At 37.8% G+C, this 20,302-nt stretch overlaps 2 protein-coding genes across 2 annotated transcripts; both read left to right on the forward strand.

The window, feature by feature from the left end:
• Positions 1-2,968: 2,968 nt before the first annotated feature.
• Positions 2,969-3,988, forward strand: LOC127983388 (trace amine-associated receptor 4-like). Its single transcript, XM_052585565.1, has one exon. It carries the CDS (start codon positions 2,969-2,971, stop codon positions 3,986-3,988), a length of 1,020 nt encoding a protein of 339 aa, XP_052441525.1.
• A 6,591-nt stretch (positions 3,989-10,579) lies between these two features.
• LOC127983359 (trace amine-associated receptor 4-like) lies at positions 10,580-11,596 on the forward strand. The gene has a single exon (XM_052585539.1). It carries the CDS (start codon positions 10,580-10,582, stop codon positions 11,594-11,596), a length of 1,017 nt encoding a protein of 338 aa, XP_052441499.1.
• The last annotated feature ends 8,706 nt before the right edge of the window (positions 11,597-20,302 follow it).

Below are 20,302 nucleotides of genomic sequence, written 5' to 3' on the forward strand. Positions count from 1 at the left end.
GCCGCCCGCAGTTGATTTTGATATTCTAGGTATTATCAAATTGCCTGAGTTTTGAGAACGTAGCAGACGTAGAGGAGTATAATGTAAAAGGAGCTCATTCAAATACTGAGGTGCTAAACCATTCAGGGCTTTATAAGTAATAAGCAATATTTTAAAATCTATACGATGTTTGATAGGGAGCCAGTGCAGTGTGGACAGGACCGGGCTAATATGGTCATACTTCCTGGTTCTAGTAAGAACTCATATCACGGTTATTGTGCCATAAGAATTCACGATGTCAATATATCATTATATCTATAGAACCCTTGGGGTGGGGAAGATATAAGTCAATTTTTTTTTACTTTGTTTATTGAGTTATTCTTTTTCACCCAACGAGCATAATATTGATACTGATAAACGCAGGGCACAAGACTCTGGCTTTCTCCGTCTTCTTTGAAGCTCTTATGAAATAACAAGAGAGAAAATACTGTCAAGTTCAACAGTATGATGAATAAATATTAATGGTAACACTTTAATAAGATGCCATTTGTAAACATTAATGTATTAACGAACATGAATGAAAAATGAACAATACATTTATTACACAATTTATTAATCTTTGTTAATGTTTATAAAAATCGAGTTATTCAATGTTCATAGTACATTAATGTTTACAAACACAACTTGTGATTTTAACAATTAGTAAATGCTGAAATTAACATGAACTAAGATTAATAAATGCTGTGGAAATTTTGTTCATTATTATTTATGTTATTTATATATGTTAGTTAATGTAATTAACTAATGTTAACTAATTAACCTTATTGAAGAATGACCACAGATGAGGCATTAAGTGCATGGCACTGTGACCAACTTAACATTTTACAGAGTTTAATGTAGCAATGTGGTCGCACAGTTTTTCAAGAACCGTTTTAATCGTGTAACTGCTTATAGATTTGAACAAAGAAATAAATAAAGTGTTACTACGCACAGGCCGTATTGATTGCAAATACAAAAATAAGAAGAGTAAAGAAAACGTGGTACTTATTAAAATAATCACCCTTTACTTAAGTATATGAACACAGAAAACCGCTGTTTATAGGTTATATAATATTTCCCAGTCTATGACTAGTAAAATAATAACAACTTACTCTGATGAACAGCTCTCCACAGAGTAGCTGCGAGTGCTGCGTCTTCTTCTTGTGTGACAGGTCAAGGCACGATACTGCCACCTGGGCACTCAACCAGGTACTGTTACCAAGTATTTACATGTGGTGTCATCATAAGAGAACTGTCCATTTTATATATTGCGGTTATCACTGATACCGGTATATCCTCATACACTAAATTAACATGATATTGATAATTGTGTATTTGAATATCACGGTTATCGTCAATACTGGTATATCGCGACAGCCCTATGCCCGATACTATGTATTTTCCTGAAGTCAGGTATATTATTATCTATTCAAAAATGTAATTGTATCAAAAACATTGTGGCCATAGAGCACACTGTATAGTTGTTTTTGCTACTACCAGCGCACATTTTCTAGTCAAGATTAATTTTCTAAAACACCTGAGTGCTTTGCTATGCATTTTAGACCATGTGTCTTAAATTGAGATAAATGTGTAACTATTTTAAATTTGTTTGTCTCCTGCGTGGATCAGTTGGCCGTTCCCCATATGGCTACAGTGTCTATGTGCAGGAGCAAGGTTGCCACGTGACTACATTGTAGAATATTGTACATTGTAGTGATTCACAATTGCACTATCCTGTCTAAATTATTTTCTTTTTTTGTGTGTGCTCGCAGCGTAAACTTCAATCTGTGTGTTTTTTATGAAAACAACATGAATTGATTGGAATGTCTTGGTTGTAACCCTCATTCCCTGAAGGACGGAATGGAGATGTCACGTCAGATGACCGATGAATTGGGATCTCACTTAGAGAGACCAATCTACTTCGAGTGATGACTAAACTATTGAAGGCACATTGGCATGCAAATATTGCATCCAGCTGCCGCTGATCACTGCATGAGTATAAGTAGGAGGCCTTATAAGTAGGCTTAGTGGTGGTTGTAGTTCATAATGAGTGGTTGAGTTTGAGTTTCACCCACATAGTTTGTATAGTTGGTATGTTCCATGTATTCCACCCATATACTAGCGGATTAATTCATACGCTAGTAAAGTCCAGCTGTCTTTATGTTAGCGTGCAGATCAACAAGAAACACAACACTGCTATGTGAAAGAAGCTAGACCAAACAACTTTTTGTTATGCAAATCTTCTCACACCGGGTCATAGAAGTGGGGGCGTGTTAGAATTAGCCATTTCGCATGGTATGGTTGACTCTTAACTTTTATAAAGAATATCTCTTTGGATTTGAGACTTTAGTCTTTGCAACTTTAAAGATCTTCTTTATGAACCATAAACTTTTAACACTCCACAGAGAATGGAAAATTTTTAGTCGCATCATATGACCCCTTTTATATAAATTCAGTTGAAAACATAGTGCCTTTAATATGACAACTAAATGCAATGTAATAAAAATATTAATGTTGCTATTGTAGTATTCATAAGGATTCATTTGTAATTCTGTATAGTTTGTATAGTATGAATTGTATGATTAGATGCTTTAAATACATTAGTATTGTACATTTCAGCATCAACAGTAGGCAAACATAAGTAAATTTACGTTTTATTGAACCACATTTTGGATGTAATACATTATACTCCCATAGTGTCTCTAATGCTTACTTATTTTTTTCATTTTAATCTCCTGAGCTAATGTTGTTTTTGTAACTATGGGTAACCGTGTCAGGAGTAGGAGGGTTGCTTCAAATATGAGGGTATTTATGGACAAAACTCAGCTGCTCTGAGTACATTTAGGAGTTAAAATAGACAGGCATGTACTATATATTTATATTTATCTTTACCAAATGTTGATAAGTGTCAACCTTTTTACAAAGAAAGTCATTTCAGCATCTGGAGCAGATGATGACCTCAAATAAGACTCAATCTGAGAGCATGTTTCTCTGCTATCCACTCCGGCCAAACTCCTGTCCAAAACTGCATCGTCTTGCTGTTGTTAAAGTGGCATTGTATTCTTTTTTTGTGCTGATGATCCTCACAACAGTTTTGGGGAACCTGCTGATCATCATCTCCATCTCTCACTTCAAACAGCTTCAGTCTCCAACTCATCTGATCGTTCGCTCTCTGGCTGCCAGTGACTGTCTGTTGGGCTCTTTGGTCATGCCATACAGCATGGTGCGATCTGTTGAAGGCTGCTGGTATCTGGGAGATTTTGTGTGTAAAGTTCATTATAGTTTAGACATGACGTTCTGTATCTCCTCATTACTGCATCTCAGTTTAATATCTGTTGACAGGTACTGGGCCATTTGTGACCCTCTGAGGTACAAAATGAGGGTCTCAAACAACACTGTGACTGTTTTTATTACCTTCATATGGCTGTTTTCATTTGTGTACAGTTTCTCTGTTGTGTTTTCAGGGATAATTGCAGTTGGATTAGAGATGGTTATATTGCAGAGTTATTGTGTGGGAAATTGTGTTGTGCTTTTTAACAAGGAGTGGAGTATTATATCTCCAGTTCTCGTATTCTTCCTTCCCGGGACAATCATGAGCTCTCTGTATGTAAAAATCTTCTATGTTGCACAAAAACATGCAAAAGTTATGTCAGAAAGAGTGACTGGAGGGTTGAAGAGCCAAAGCTCTGCTCACAGAGAGAGAAAAGCAGCTAAAACTCTGGCCATTGTCATGGGTGTTTATTTGTTCTGCTGGCTGCCTTTTTTTACTGCGTCTGTTCTAGACACTTTGTTCAATTATTGGACCCCAGCTGTTGTTTTTGATGCTTTGTTTTGGTTTGCATATTTCAACTCGACTTGTAACCCCTTGATTTATGGATTATTCTACCCTTGTTTTCAGAAGGCCTTTAAGATTCTCATATCCACTTATATCTGTGCCTTGAAGCATTCTAACACATTAATATTTGAATGAATACTAATCTCACACTTATTTCAGGCATCGCAATAAAAAATATTTTTATGTAATCCTTTTTGTTTCATACATGCTGAACCCATTTTGCAAATGTATTTTTATTGGAAGCTGTCTTACTATTTTTAGTAATCTAATTAAAAAGAGGGGCACACATGCAGGGATTGCACTATATTCAAAATGTATTTCAGCTATTGTTAAACAACCTAAATAGCCTGCATTTCTGTGAAATTAACATTATAAATTGCTTTTTAATACTGAAAATAAACTATTTTGATCACATTTCAGTGGGTTTACAATAAAATAGTCTCCCTTTACAAAAGCACTCCTTTTTTAGAAGTTTGTTTGGTTTAAATTCCCTGATTAAGATCCAGATGATTAAGGGAAGTATCCTCAACTGAACCAACCTGGTCACACTTATATCTAATGTTTAAAAACTGAAAAGAGAAAAAAGACATGAGTGACAGAAAACCAGTTATAATTTGAAAGTTAAAATGTATAGACATTTTAAGAAAGATATAAAACGTCTATAACCTACAGTCTTTGCAGTTGGATGGTGGAGCTCCAAAAGCTTGATTATAAAGTGGCTCTGAAAGTATTTTTTAACAGTTACAAAAAAAATTCTCATTTCCACTTACATCTGTGGCAACAAGGATTCAAACGCTACAACATTTAAATGAACAAGGCCAAATTATTAGGAAATCTTCTGTAATTCTTTTCTATGGCAATTTAATAATTTATTGATTTGTATTGGGTACAACAGGGCTAAAGACTGAAGTGAATCCTAACATAGGGTTTCACACAATGAAATCATAGTCAGTAAATATTTTACTTTATTTTTGCCACTTTTTTTGGTGCATCCAGAGCTCCAGAAAAATCAGTAATCAAGTTGCACTGACATTAATTACTCTTTTGACATTTGTAGGTTGTGATAAATCTATCTTTTTTTTTTTTAATCATATTTATTATTTTCTGATTTGTACATTTATCCTTACCAACCACATTAGTTAACCTTCCAATAAATAATAACCATAATTTCTGCCATTCTACCATCTTTCAAGCAATGATTTACAGTTCAAAGATTTATAAAATGATAAAATGCAGCCTTTCAAACTTTATTTATTGATTTATTTATTTTTTTGAGAAAAGGAATTTCAAAAGTCATTTGTCTTGTTCAGACCATCAGTCCAGATCTAATTATTTGTATATTGGAATCTGATTTAAATGATTGTCCACACTGTGTATTGCTGTTTAACTGTTCAGACCGGATCTGTTTGTCCATGGCACTCTTTTGTTTTACTGGATATCTGTGTTGGTTTCTGTGGCAACTAAGTTGCGTTAGTGTACCTACAGTGAAAACAGCAACAGCAATGTTTACAGATATTGTCTTACAGCATGACAACATCTTGCCATCGCACTGGATTATATAATGTCTTATGGGGTAGCAGCAGAAATGTAGGAAGCTGGAATGCGCAGTTGTGTATTCTGTGCTGCTGTCTCTGCCAGTCTCGAAACTCAAAGAGATGTAGGCCAGCTCTATAATTGTCATTTTCTGCTTGACTTGCACTTTTCATAACACAATAAAATCTTGGTTCTACAAGACATTCAGCATGTTTTCTACAAACAACATCTGACATGTTTACATTTTCTGTAGCTTGAGAAAGTGAAGTCTTCTTGATTTTGCCAAGACATGTTCCTGGATCAACATCTTTTGATGATCCTGGATCAACATTATTGTTCAAAAATATAGACTTATAGACCTAAACCTAACCCAACCCATAATTTATTCCTAAAATCAGTGTGAACTTATAGCTGATTAACGAGGGTTTAACCCTGATTGTAAGCCTAAAATGGATATTTCCTGAAAAGTTATACATCAATTCTGACTGGATTAATGTAATGTTGTTCCTGGAACAACAAGGATGTTGATCCAGGAACATGTTGTACTTGGTGAAAATTAAATATCAATTTTCCATATCCATTAAATATCAGTTTAAAGGTCCCATTTTCCAAGCTTTTTTGAAGCTTTGATTGCGTTTGCAGTGTGCAATATAACATGCGATCATGTTTCAAGTGTAAAAAAATGCAGTATTTTTCACACAATTCACCTATCTGTATACCGCTGTTTTCACTGCCATAAAAATGGGCTGATGACTTCCTTGTTCTATAAAGTCCCTCCTTCAGAAATACGTAACGAGTTCTGATTTTGCCAGCGGTTCCTGTGTTGTGATTCGACATGAGCTGAGCTCACGCTGCCCTCCTGGAAACGCGATTGGGCTAGTTTTGAGAAGCAAATGGGCAGGATTTGTTTTGAAAACCTGGGAATCCTGATCTGAACCATAGACAGTAAAAGAACGCACATGCTGGAGATGTACTTATAATCACAGAACCGTTTTTACTGACGAGATGCGCATTAAAATCGCATTCGATTTTTTGCAAAGCCCTACAATCTAGTTAACAAAGCTAAACAGCGTTGCCCTTTGTGTAATAAGTTACAGAAACTGTTTAAAAAAAATAAAGTTACCGGTTGTGGTCCATAAACAATGCCTTCTCCAGACAAAGAGGGAACTGCTCCATCTTTCAAGAATAATCTTTGTGTGAATCCGGCATAGAACTGATTGAGATTGAGGAAGCTCGCTGTCCTCAGCAAAATGTGCTGCACATAGTTTTACATGTGGATTATAATTTTCGGGAACCGAGTTAAACATAAATTGTAACCATTAATCTCCAAGTACAGCATCCCTGGGAAGCCCAAACAAAGGTGATTGGACTCCGAGATGAAAATAACAGTGTTTCAACGACCGTCGGAGCGCAACAAGGCCACACCCCCTTTTTGTGTATTCATGTGGGTGGAAGTTAGTCAAAAAGCTGTTTTAATGACATCATTATTGCAGGAACTAGAGGGATGTTTAAAACATGGGATCACGAAGAATAGGACCTTTAAGTAATATTTCAAACCAAAAAAAAAATTTTATTTTGAAACAGATTTGTCATATTTCATGTGATGTTTTCGTTTATTTATTAAATATTTTTGCCATTCATTCTTGATAAATATGATTGGATATATGATCAGATTCCTAATGAATAAGTTCGACTTATGCACAAAAATCAGATTTGGACAGTCTGAACAAGGGTTATTATAGGGATTTAAAACATATAGATATATCAAACCTACCATCTTAAATGTTTAAATTTAGAATACATATTAGTTTCTTGTCAATCTACAGGTTCACATTTACAATTGTGTATTTGGTGTATAAAAAATATGGCTTGATTTTAAAGAGCCAGTAAGATGAAAATTCTAAGCTTCCTATCACTGTTTAAGTCCCGTACAAAAGGTTTAAAAACATTGTCATTTTGTCAAAATATCATTTTAAAATTACCTCAATTCTCAGAGATCCCCAAACGGTTCGTGCGAAGCTGTTCAAAAGATTCAGTTTCCTTAAACCACACCTTTCAGTAGCATACTGTGTTCTGATTGGTCAACTGACATAGTCAGGTTTGATTGATTGGTCCGCACACAACTTTATGGTAAACAATGCGTTAGCATCATTATGTCTTATTCCTCTCATCGCGAAGCAAACAGTAAAATAAAAAACTTGAACAGTCTCACTGCTTTTTCTTCTGTGTGGGTGTATTCAAGCCGCGCGCTTCTGTTTGAATCTGAATAGCGCGTTCAGCGCAGGGGCGTGGTCACATTAGATATAATGAAGGGAGACGTGAAAAACGGACATCGCGTTGTTTTCATATGGATTACTTTATCACAGAATATCTGTTAGCAGCACTTATTTAGTTTTAAAGAAGACATGTCAAGCTTTCTATAGATATCTCTCTCATGTCTCTTCGTTGAGTATTCACAGAGTTACACTTCATTTTAATGACGTGTTTGTAAAAGAAGGTCAGCGCAGAGAAAGGCTGCAGACAGCACACATACTGATAAGACGCTCGGTAGAAAACAAATACATAACTTCATAATCATACTTCGCCTTGTGATTCGGAGATGCTCGTTGGTCTAAATAAAGTTGGTAATGAACCCTCTTTTATGGCCAAACGCTTTGAAAATCCCGCCTTGTACTCACCGAGATTAGAAAAGCAGTCATCAGTGAAATGTTGTGAACACAACAAAAGGGATTTGTTGTACTGCTCTGGTATTGTGGTAAAAATGAATTTTAGCCATTGGTTCTTCTGATCTTCATTCTTTGGCAGTGAAAATAAAACAAACTTGCCTTTACAATTAAAAACACACCGTCTCCTCGACATGATGCTATCACACCAACCAGAGCATCTGTGTGGGGGGGTGGGGCAGGTCAGAGTTCCGTTTCTCCCAAGACGGTAGGCGGAGATTATTATGCAAAGAGTTCTAGTGACGTACATAGAGATGGGCAAAAGATTTGAAATCTATAACGACTCGTTTCAGCGATTCAGAGTTGACTCCTTACTTTAGAAGCCAATAACTTTGTAAATCGTGTACTTTTTGGTTTAACTACTTTGCACATTGTTTACACTGATGGACAGCTACATTATACACTGTAATACAGGTAATTTTTGATTTCCCATCTGTGTGGCTCTTTAACATGGGTCTGAACAGAAACAGCAGACAGGCTTAATGAAAATTAATTCCAGTAGGTGACAGAAGAACAGAATGGCAGAAATAGAGCAGTTTCCTCAGTAATGGAGGTACACAAAGCAGCACTGCACTCATGAACACTGCGTTATCAAGCATGATATTCAGGCGAGATGAACATCAGGGAAGAAGCTACGCAAAATCAAATCTGCGTGGTCAGACTGAAACAGATTTCCAGAAATGCAACTTCAAAGGTATTTTGAACCACATGAATGTAGCTCGAAACAGATTTGTAAAAATGTTTAAAAATCAGATTTTGCATGATTTCTTGCTGTTCGGATATGTGATTAGATTCCAATTGGATATACACCAATATCTGATTTGGACTGACAGTCTGAACAAGACTATATTTATTCTAAATCTTAGCCTTTTAAATGTTAATCCTCACATTAAGCCATTTTGTGATTCTTGTTTTTACATCCTTAAAATTAAAAAATTCTAGAAATTATAACGTGATGAATGGGGCGGGGACGAGAGCTGTGGGAACGGGTTGAGGCCAGTGGAGTGATTTGGAAATGAGCGACACCTGTTCCACTCACCGGTCTCGAGTCCAACGGAGGAGATCAGAAGGATACAAAAGATGATCGACAACAGTGTACAACAGGCCGCTGGATTCCGCTTTTTGAGCTGGCGGGTGGATTCTTACACCAGTATTATGGACATAGCCATCTTTGATACTGTCTCTATGGTCACCTGAACATGGGTGTATCCTCAGCTATTCATTCAAACAGATCTGTATTTAAACAAAATTCAATTAATTCATACAGATATTTATTCAACTCGAGTCTGCAGGATTTCCATGGGTCCTTGTAAGTCTTAAATTTGGATTATCAAATTAAAGGCCTTAAAAAGACTTAAGTTCCTTAAATGGTACAAGAAATGTCTTAATTATATGTAACAATATCAAAACTTCACAATCACGCTGGCTGCGGGAACCTGGGAGTAAGGACAGACAGACAAGGCGAGAGAAAAGGAGATGGAAGGATGAGGAGTGACAGAGACGAGAGAGGGGAGAGAGGATAGAAAAAAAAATTGTTCCGGTTCCCAGACACACTGTCGCTTGGCCACCCACCAGCTGTATGAACTCTTCCACAGTGCCTGGCGGCAGCACTGGATGGCCCTCAGAGGACAGCGTGACATTGATTGCGACGGCTTCCTCCGCTTTCGGGCAGCCGGCAGGAGTCCCTCGTCGCCTGCTCCTCGACGCCTCCGCTCCTTTATGGACAACAGCTGTCCCTCCACATCGTGGGCAGACGGGTCCCTCCCGGCAACTCACTCTAGCTCACCGCCTCGAGCGTCCAAGGTGGCAGACTACTTCGCCCTGCTCGATGACACCGCAGATTCACCACAGCGGCGAGGGATCTTCAACAGCATGTCCCAAAACTTCACAATCATGGGAAGGAGGAGACGGGAACCGATCTATATTAATATCTATATTATATATCTATATTAATATCTATATTAATACTTAATGTAGACTAATTTCTTAATATTTTGAGTCACTTTTTCAAAATTCCCAGCAGGTCATATGTCAGCTAAGCTGTAGATAATTTTCCATTGTTTTGGCACAAAATGCACTACATTACACAACACTACATTTTTCACTACATTTACATTGTTCAAATTACATTAATTACATACATTAATTCACCTTTTTGTAAAACTCTTTATTCTATGTTCATGTAATGTTTGTTGCTATGGGTAACAGTAACAGGTGTAGGGAGGGTTAGCTTAAACCTGAGAGTATATATGAACAAATCTGAGCAGTTCTGAATCATTTAGGGAGTTAAACTATAGATCGGCATGTACAGCACTATATAAATATATGCTTCTTCTTCTTCTTCTTTTTCGCTAATTGCTGTTTTATCAAAATATAATCTGCAAAATTATTCTGTTTATACTTTGGTTTATAGTTAACTGGCTTTTTTACAGTTACAAAGGAATATATTTCAGCATCTAGAGCAGACGTGATGACTGCTAATGAAACTGTGACTATGAATGTGTTTCTCTGCTATCCACTCCTGCCAAACTCCTGTCCAAAATTGCATCGTCTTACTGTTGTTAAAGTGGCAATGTATACTTTCTTTGTACTGATGATCCTCACAACAGTTTTTGGGAACCTGCTGATCATCATCTCAGTCTCTCACTTCAAACAGCTTCAGTCTCCAACTCATCTGATTGTTCAGTCGCTGGCAGCTTGCGATTGTCTGCTGGGCTCTTTGGTCATGCCGTACAGCATGGTGCGATCTGTTGAAGGCTGCTGGTATCTGGGAGATTTTGTGTGTAAAGTTCATTCTAGTTTAGACATGAGCTTCTGTATCTCCTCATTACTGCATCTCAGTTTAATATCTGTTGACAGGTACTGGGCCATTTGTGACCCTCTGAGGTACAGAATGAGGGTCACAAACAACACTGTGACTGTTTTTACTACCTTCATATGGCTTTTTTCTTTTGTGTACAGTTTTTATGTTGTGTTTTCAGGTGTAAACACAATTGGTTTGGAGTCATTCATCATGCAGGTTTATTGTGTGGGAAGTTGTGTTTTGTTCTTTAACAAACAATGGGGTATTATATGTCCAGTTCTCGTATTTTTCCTTCCTGGGACGATCATGGGCTCTTTGTATATAAAAATCTTCTATGTTGCACGAAAACATGCAAAGGTTATGTCAGAAAGAGTGACTGGAGGGATGAAGAGCCAAAGCTCTGCTCACAGAGAGAGAAAAGCAGCTAAAACTCTGGCCATTGTCGTGTGTGTTTTTTTGTTCTGCTGGCTGCCGTATTTTACTGTTACTGTTCTTGACCCTTTTTTCAATTTTTTCACCCCAGCTGTGGTTTTTGATGCTGTAATTTGGTTTGCATATTTGAACTCCACTTGTAACCCTTTGATCTATGGTTTTTTCTACCCTTGTTTTCAGGGTGCATTTAAGATTCTCATTTCCACTTATATCTGCGGCAACAAGGATTGTAACACTTTAATATTTGAATGAAACTTATAGTAAACTCACAGTAAGTGTTTTTCTTTTTTCTTTTAATTTTTTTCATGCAACTATTTTCAATGGTATAGTTCATTTTATTTTTATTTTTTATTACTGGGGGCAACAGAGATAATGACAAAAATTAACCCTGTTAAGCCTGACATAAGAAATCACAGTCATAATCATATTTTTTTAATAAATTTTTTTTTTATATACTTTAAAATATAATATATTATATTTATAATATAAAAATAGTTTCCGCGCAGTATGTTTTTTGTGTGTGAATATTATACCTCTTTTTTGACTCATATAACATGATATAGTGAGAACTTGAACAATGAGGCCTAAACTGAGCAAAAATATAAAATTGTTGCTGATATTTACTGTATATGAAGTAGTAAGGTGAAATTGTGATTTAAAAGCTCTTTAGAGCTCTGTAGTTTCAAAAAATATAGTGCAATGCAATACAATGATAACTGAGAGATTAACAAATAAACGTTCCTCAAAAGCCTCATGGATCATATTTGAGACTCAGATTTAAGCATGTTTTTTTCAAAAAAAAAAAAAAAAGATTGTATAAATGATGTTAAATGATGTATAATCAAGTAAATGAGTAAAAAGTTGTGTCAGTCTAGTAAGAGTTCATCTTAAAATATGACTAACAATAATGGAAGTTATTCTCATGTTTACTAAATGCAAATACTAAAAAGTATAAAACAATCAATCAGCGAACATGAGGTGTGTAGTAAGTTTTTCAGCAAAGTTTTGGTCATGCTGTTTATTTAGGGAACTTAAGGGCTTCTTAGGTTTAAGAAAAGTTAACTTTTCAATACTCTTATAGTGTAATTGCAATATTAAAAATAGATTTTATTAAATGCTGATAGAACAGCACATTCTATGGGAAAATATTACTTCTGTATGAAAATTGTCATAATTTAGAAATAAAAGGCAATTTTCTACCCTGACGCTCTGTTGTTAAGGTTTGTCTGCTGTGAAACTTGTATGAAATAACTATTACATGTGAAGCTCTATCAAACACTTTTGCTAGGTTTTTACTTTTAGAGTTTTTGAGAATGCTGACATATTTAATCTAATTCAATCGCATAGGTTCATTGTAAACTGTTGAGCAAATTAATACAATGATCTCGACATTGTAACTCGAGTTCTGGAATCTCACAAATGCTTTCATCATAACTAGCACTGCCAACATGATATAAATACGAGATTCACTGTTCAGTGTAGACTGAGTCATTGATTATAGTCATGTGCTGTGTGATTGACAGCTCCAGCCATCATAATTCTTTGAATGCTTTCTTTTTACAATTCAGTCACAAATTAAATTAAAGAGAAACAATGTGTAGTTGAAAGTTTAGCATTGGCTTGATTTAATAATTTGAAAACAATATTTTTTTAACTGTACTGAAATTACCCAGTTTAATCCTTAAATATTAAACACCTCATAGTATCAATAACTCCACAACCGTAGCTCATACAGTTTTCCTCATCGTTTGGAATTTTTGTAAAATCTGCACAAAAGAGACAATCAGTTGCTTGAAGATCTTGACTTTGTAGAAGACAAGTGTTGATTTTACACTTGAAAAATGTAAGTATTACTAGGCCTACTTAGAAATTAACATTACCTCAGAAAGCCTTTCTAGCCCACCACAACACTTATAAACATTAATAATGATAAACGGTGATCAATAATTCTGTATTTTTTGTAAAACAAACATTTTAATTAGGATTTTTGTCATATGCCATAGCGGTGGATGACTTCACACTAGACAAATGCAGCCAAGATGAATACATCTACATATTCAGACAAGTAATGAATGAATGAGTTAATGAAACAATTGTAGAGTGACATGATGTCAGGTTAGTACTCGGAGGCAGAGGGAAGTGGATTCAAGAGTCTTTACTTAAGGGAATAGTGAGAGGGAAGGAAGTGCAAACTTGGTGAGGGGGTTTTCTGGAGCTCGTGTCCGTGAAAGCCAGGTGAGTATGCTTATATAGAGACGTCAACGCCACACAATACAAGATTTCAATAGTTGTCTCTTCTCTTGCAGTGGGAGTTCAATAGTCGAAGGATCACTTAGGCACTCAGGAGATATCAAGGCATGTAGGGGAGTTCAGATCACGGAATATGCCTAGAGTGTTCTGGAGACAGGAGAACAAAGACACACAGGTTACTTTCTCAAATGTGAGTATACTTTACAGCTGGAGTCTTCGTGAAGACGAGGTGAGTCAGAGACAAGTTCACGAGATCAATCCCTGTTGGAGGCTTGACAATGCATTGGGGTTTCTGGAGGTGTTTTATAGTGCAGGGGTAATGGACATCAGGTGCTGGTGATTAGCATTCGGGAGAGAGTGAGCGCTGGTTATTGGCTGGAACCGGGTCTGCCCAATCCCTGACACATGACAAGGCTATATTTTATTTACTGACAACATCAGGGGCCTGTACCATGAAGCTGGATTAGGTGGCTAGCCAGCTATGTTTCAGCTGAGTTTCCGCCAACCCTGGGTTTTAGGTACTATGAAAGTAGCTTGGCTTTAATCGGTGTTCGTTGCCATGGTATCTTATGCTGCACGGCTAACCTGCTCCGGGGCAGGTTATGTTCTGATTCAAGATCTCAAACTGAAGGTGAACCAATCAGATGTGAGAGAAGTGACACATGTCTGACACAAAGTCACTCCGGTTTATCTTGCTCCAAATTAAAGGTCCCTTATGCTTAAAAAAAATAAAATAATAGAAGTCTGGCTTTAATGGTAATAACTGAGTCATTTTATGATTTATATAATTATTGTGATTCATATTATTATTTATCTCTTACAAGCAATTTTAGTTTAACAGTTATTATTATTATTTTTAATAAATATTAATGTATACAGATCATGTGATTTAAATAAGCTGTAGTATCAAAAGATTGAACTATTTTAAAAATTACAAATCTGAACTTACATGTTCAAGTCTCTATCACTATATATTTTCAAATGTATAAACTAAGTTAACAAGTTCCACTTGTGACTACACTGATGGAACAAGATCATTTATTTTATTAGTCCTCCTTCATTTTTTATATGACATTTAAATTTGTCATATTATTCAATCTCTTAACCTTTAGCAAAACCTTTAACCTTTAGTTTTAAATCTCGCTGGGTCTCTCGCTAGAAGTAAATCAAAATTGCTTTGTATTGCAAGGCTCGTGATTGGCTGTTCGCCAGTGATGTCACACTTTCATGTGCACGCGCTCCACAAACTCAGGATCAAAGCATGAATTGACAAAGAAAGTTGATGAACAGCATCATGGTACCAACAAAGCTGGATTGGAGAGGTTTGGTTTTGTCAACTCAAAACTAATCCTGTAACTCTGAATTTGTTCAGCTACCATCATGGTACAGGCCCCTGGAGACATGAATAAATGAGTAAAAGAAAAGTAACCATAACAATAAATAAATACAAGTCAACAACACACAAAACAAAGCTTTATTCTAACATTATTCTGTTTTGAAAAATTACAGGTGGTGCACCCACATCCATCCATCACATCCCTCACTGCTGCAGTCAGACCAGATCTGATCATGGATAGAAAAGAGACATCGAGGCTGTCCTTTTCTGAGTGTACAGAGAGGATGAGGAAGACCATGATGATGCCCCTGAACCACACATCCATGAACAAGGGCATGAGAACATGTGCGGGACAATCTGTGTCTGCTACAAAGATTTATGTGCTGCTCTCCATGAGCTCCACTACCTGTAATACATTTACACCGAGTAAACACTTTACATCTCATAGCTTTCTATTTATTGCTAAATTTAATTTCATATGTTTACTATTGCATGCTATTGCCTGACTTTCAGATTCTTCATGACATTATTTGATGATGCTTTAAAAGCTTCTGAAACTTAGGTTATATTGACTGATGTTGTATAAACAGAAACCAATAGAACAAACATGACCAAAATCACATCCTCAGTGGGCTCTATTTTAACAATCACAAAGTGTAAAGCGCACGGTGCAGGTGTACTCAGGGAGTGTCCAAAGGGAATGGGTTATCCCTATTCTCTTAATGAGCACTGTTGGGAACGTTACTTTAAAAAAGTAATTAGTTATAGTTACTCACTACTTGTTCCAAAAAGTAACTGCGTTAGTAACTGAATTAATTTATAATAAAAGTAACTCGTTACCAGGGAAAGTTTTTTTTGCGTTACTGTAAAAAAAAAAAATAATCAGAGAATTTTTTTTGCTTGTTAGTTTTTTTTTTTGCAGTTTTCACAAGTCAGTTGAAATGAGTAGAACAGACAGGTGTTCGTACATAACTTTCGATATTTATTGCACGTCAACAGACAGCAAGAGTTTTATCCTGCACTTCAAGTATTATCTTTGTAAGAAAAGTGTTTTTGGCCACTAGCTTTGTAGATGCGTGTCACACATTACACGTACACATTACATGCACATTCTTGCCTTTGACCACAATGAATTTGAAGTAGTGCTTATACTGTATCTCCACCTTGAAAATGCCAACTTTTCATCGGATTGCTACTGACTCGCCATTTCTGCTGCGAATCTCTGTGTAGCTGTTGCGTGTGTGTGTGTGTGTGTGTGTGTGTTTGGCGCTGCTGGCGCTGCCGCGTGAGCCGGCATGTGTGTAAGAACACTGGCTCTGATTGGCTACCATGAAACACATGACTCTGCCTTAGTCAACCATAATCGCTCATCTCATTATTAACCCACCTCCTCACTCGCTGTGTGAGGGGTGCATTCGGATTGCATAGTTTATTAAATCAATGCATAGTAACGCACCACATTTAACGTTCAGTAATGTTAACGGCGTTGTAACGACGGGAAAAGTAATTAGTTCGATTACCCCGTTACTGAAATAATAACGTCGTTACCTAAAGCTGTTCTTTTAAACGGCGTTATTCCAAACACTGTTAATGAGTAATGGGCGTAACATTCAATAAACCAATCAGAGGGTCATCTCCTATTCCCTTAAAGAGTGAGATGCGCTCGGATCGCTATTTACAGGGTGGAATTTGTTGGCGGAAAAGCTAAAAGCTTCAAGCAAAGAAACCATTCTGCTCGTGCACTTTAAAGTGCGCAAGCAGGTCTACGGGACAAGCAGGAATCCACCAAATCTTCCCAATGTGAAGCTGTGGGATGAAGTAGCAGTGATTGTGTCTTCGTCTTCAGGCATCAGAGGAACAGCTTTACAATGCCGAAAAAGGTACAATGATGTCAGGAGACGGGAAAAACAAAAGCTTGCTCCTAATAAAAAAATAAATAACAAAAATAACAAAAAAACAGGTGGCCATGGGAGGAGGGCCACCTACAGCCACCCCAGACCTAACGCCAGCAGAGGACGTCACTGCCAAGGTAAAGAAATTATGTGAAAATATGTACAAAACCTTCAAGCACAAAAATATTTTATTCAGCAATAGTCATAGAATATATAAACATGAAATTTCATTCAGCTCCGCTGGCTGAAGATTGTGTGGCCGGACCCAGTAGGCAGCAGGAAGGGGTTGTTTCGGATGGAGAAGAAACAGTGGGACAGACATCTAGTTTGAGGGGAGAGGCAAGGCAACCCAGAGCACAACGTGAGAACGTCAGGCACAAAAACCACCCATTCCTGACACTCCAGCAGGACAGCTTCAATAAGCTGGAGAGGGAACTGGGTACACTCCAAAGTATGCGGAATGTGAACTCACTTAAACCGCTTGGAGATTTTGCTGCTGTCCCTCGGACATGCGCATTACCTGCAACATCCACTGCAATTACTCCTCCTTCTTCCAGATCTCTGTCCACCCATATCCATGTCCATGCTGCACTCTTCTGCTCCTTTACCCTTCCATCGCCCGTCCCGCTGTGGTGCTTTCCGCATGCGAGTCTGAAGAGGAAGAATATAAAGTAGTTGATTATTATTATTATTATTATTATAGATTGATATGTTTTTTCATTAAAGCTTTGGTTCTCAATAAAGGTGCCCCTCAGTCATGGAGTAATAAGTATGGGTTTCCATTAAAAATATGTATATTGAGATACAATGCAATCAACTTTAAACAAACAATTCAGCTTAGCAGTCTACATTAGAAGCAGCTCTTCTGCCAGCTGCTCTCTCCTCACGCATGCTGCTGCTTGCTTTGGTTAATTAGCATCGGTACATACAGTTAATTTTCATGCCTTCTAAAGTACTCTAATCTGTCCTTGTCACGGTTCATGGGTCAGTGCATTCATCTTGCATCTCTGTCTGATTTTGTGCTTCTATTAACTAGCAGCAGCTGCGGTAATGAGCACCAGCTGCAACTCATTTGCGCTGCCTTTAAGTTTGGCTGGCATCCTGTTCATGTTGTTGGTTCGTTGATTTCTCGTCTGTCTTTCTTGTCTAGTTGTGCTCCTGTTCCTCCAGCTGGTATTCTCTGGACCTTATTCCTCGCCTGCCTAGGATTCCTGCGCTGGGTTTGAGTTACTGCTGCTTGAGTGGTCTGGACGTGATTCATCTGGGGTCATGCCATCGTCTTCCTACGTTCTCATTGCTGACTATCTGAGCTACAAATAAACCATTTTAATTCAAGTTTATTTGTATAGCGCTTTTTACAAAATAAATCGTTACAAAGAAACTTTACAGAAAATTATGTTTCTACAATATTTAGTAGTAGCTAGTAGTTTGTGCACATTTGACAGGATTTTAGAAAAAATAATAATAATAATACAAGACGTAGTCAGCTAGACGATGAACTATCAATATTATTAAGTTATTATATGATTCAGTCACACATTTAGCAATAATTGTTAGTTCTGTTTGTTGATTCAAGGTTAGCATCATCTGGGGTCCTCTGAGGGTCAGCATCATCTCTTCTCAGGTGTTCTGGATCCAGACTGGAGCTTGTTTAAATCCTAGTTACCACGGGATGTAAATCCCGTGGCGAAACATAGAAACAAAATACAGACATCATTAGCATAGCTGCTGATCCAACAAAGTAAAATTAGTTTAACCCAAGTTAATGAATAAAAATGCAACTTTGAACAGATGCAACTACACTCACAATTAAAAAGAAACATTATTCGAATGCTTGGCGAAAGAGATGTGTTTTTAATCTAGATTTAAACAGAGAGAGTGTGTCTGAACCCCGAACATTATCAGGAAGGCTATTCCAGAGTTTGGGAGCCAAATGTGAGAAAGCTCTACCTCCTTTTTTACCCTGAACTTGGATCTCGTGACAGAACGAACCAACCAGAATGGATCCAGCAAGCTCGGCAGAATTAGGAGACTTTTTAAGGAGTAATAACTCTCGCATGGAATGCCAAGAGGACCAGATGATGGCTACGGGTTGTGCTGTCCAAACCCTGGTTGCTCAGGTTTTGGAACTTACCACTCAGTTTCAGCTCTTCAAGTTGGAGACCGTTTTTTCTCAGCAACCACCTGCGTCCAATCCACCAGCTGCCGTGGATCAAAGCACCCGTTCTACCACCATTAGCCTTTTATTCCGGGGAGCCCCAGTTGTGTCGCTCATATTTGACTAAATGCTCCCTCTATAATTCTCTTCAACCGTCATCGTTTCCCACAGAGGAATCTAAGATAGCATTCATTATAACTCTGCTCACAGGACAAGCAGCAAGCTGTGGAACCACCATGTGGGAACAGAGACTTCCGTGCTGCGCCTCCTCCCAAGTGTTTTCGCAGGGGCTGAAGAAGGTATTTGATCGCGCTGCTTATGGCAGAGAGGCAGCTAGACTTCTCGCGGAGCTGCAACAAGGGGATCGCACCGTAGCCGACTATTCTATCGAATTTCGTATTTTAGCCGCGGAGTGCGGCCGGAATTCTGAGGCACAGACGGACGTGTTTCTACACTGACTTTTGGAAACCATCAAGGACGAGATTTATTCCTTGGATTTACCCGCGGGGGTGGATAAACTCATTGAGCTGGCTATTTGTGTGGATGCCAGAGAGACGTGTCCAACAGAAGACACTATGGAGAATCCCTGACGTCACTCATCAGAGCAGCCTATAATCAGTCACTGAGGAGAGTGAGTTTTCTTTCCCTGATCCCGAACCCATGCAGATGGGCAGGTCTTGCCTTTCGCAGCAGGAGAAGCAGAGACGCAGGGAGAAGGGTTTATACTTGTACTGTGTAGGTAAGAGGTTACATAACGTTGGAGCAACTCTCAATAAATGCTCTCTTTCTGTCACGTCACACGTCACTACCGGTAAGGCTGACACTTCATGCATTAACTTTTGATTGTGAGGCTTTGGTGGATTCAGGGGTGGAGGGTAATTTCCTAGACTTTAAAGTTGCTAAAATACTTAAGGTACCCATGGTGGAACTTTCTCTGTCCATCTCTGCAGTAAAACTTAATGGGCAGTCGTTACCCTCCATCACACATTCCACAGTCTCAGTGAAACTCATCATCTCTGGACAACAAACTGAGTACATTGACTTTCTCCTCACTGACACTCCTGCTGCTCCTGTGGTTTTGGGGCATCCCTGGCTGGTGCTCCATAATCCCCACATAAACTGGGGAAAAAATTCTGTCTTGTCCTGGAGTGAATATTGTCATGCGTCATGTCTGTTGTCTGCATGTTCTCCTGTGTCTTGTTCTGTGTTTCAGGATGATCACACTGACCTATCTAATGTGCCACGTGAGTACCTCGACCTGAAGAGAGTGTTTAGTAAGTATCTGGCTGCTTCTCTACCTCTGCATCGTCTCTATGACTGTG

The sequence above is a fragment of the Carassius gibelio genome, chromosome B20 (assembly GCF_023724105.1).
Source record: "Carassius gibelio isolate Cgi1373 ecotype wild population from Czech Republic chromosome B20, carGib1.2-hapl.c, whole genome shotgun sequence".
Lineage (NCBI taxonomy): Eukaryota > Metazoa > Chordata > Actinopteri > Cypriniformes > Cyprinidae > Carassius > Carassius gibelio.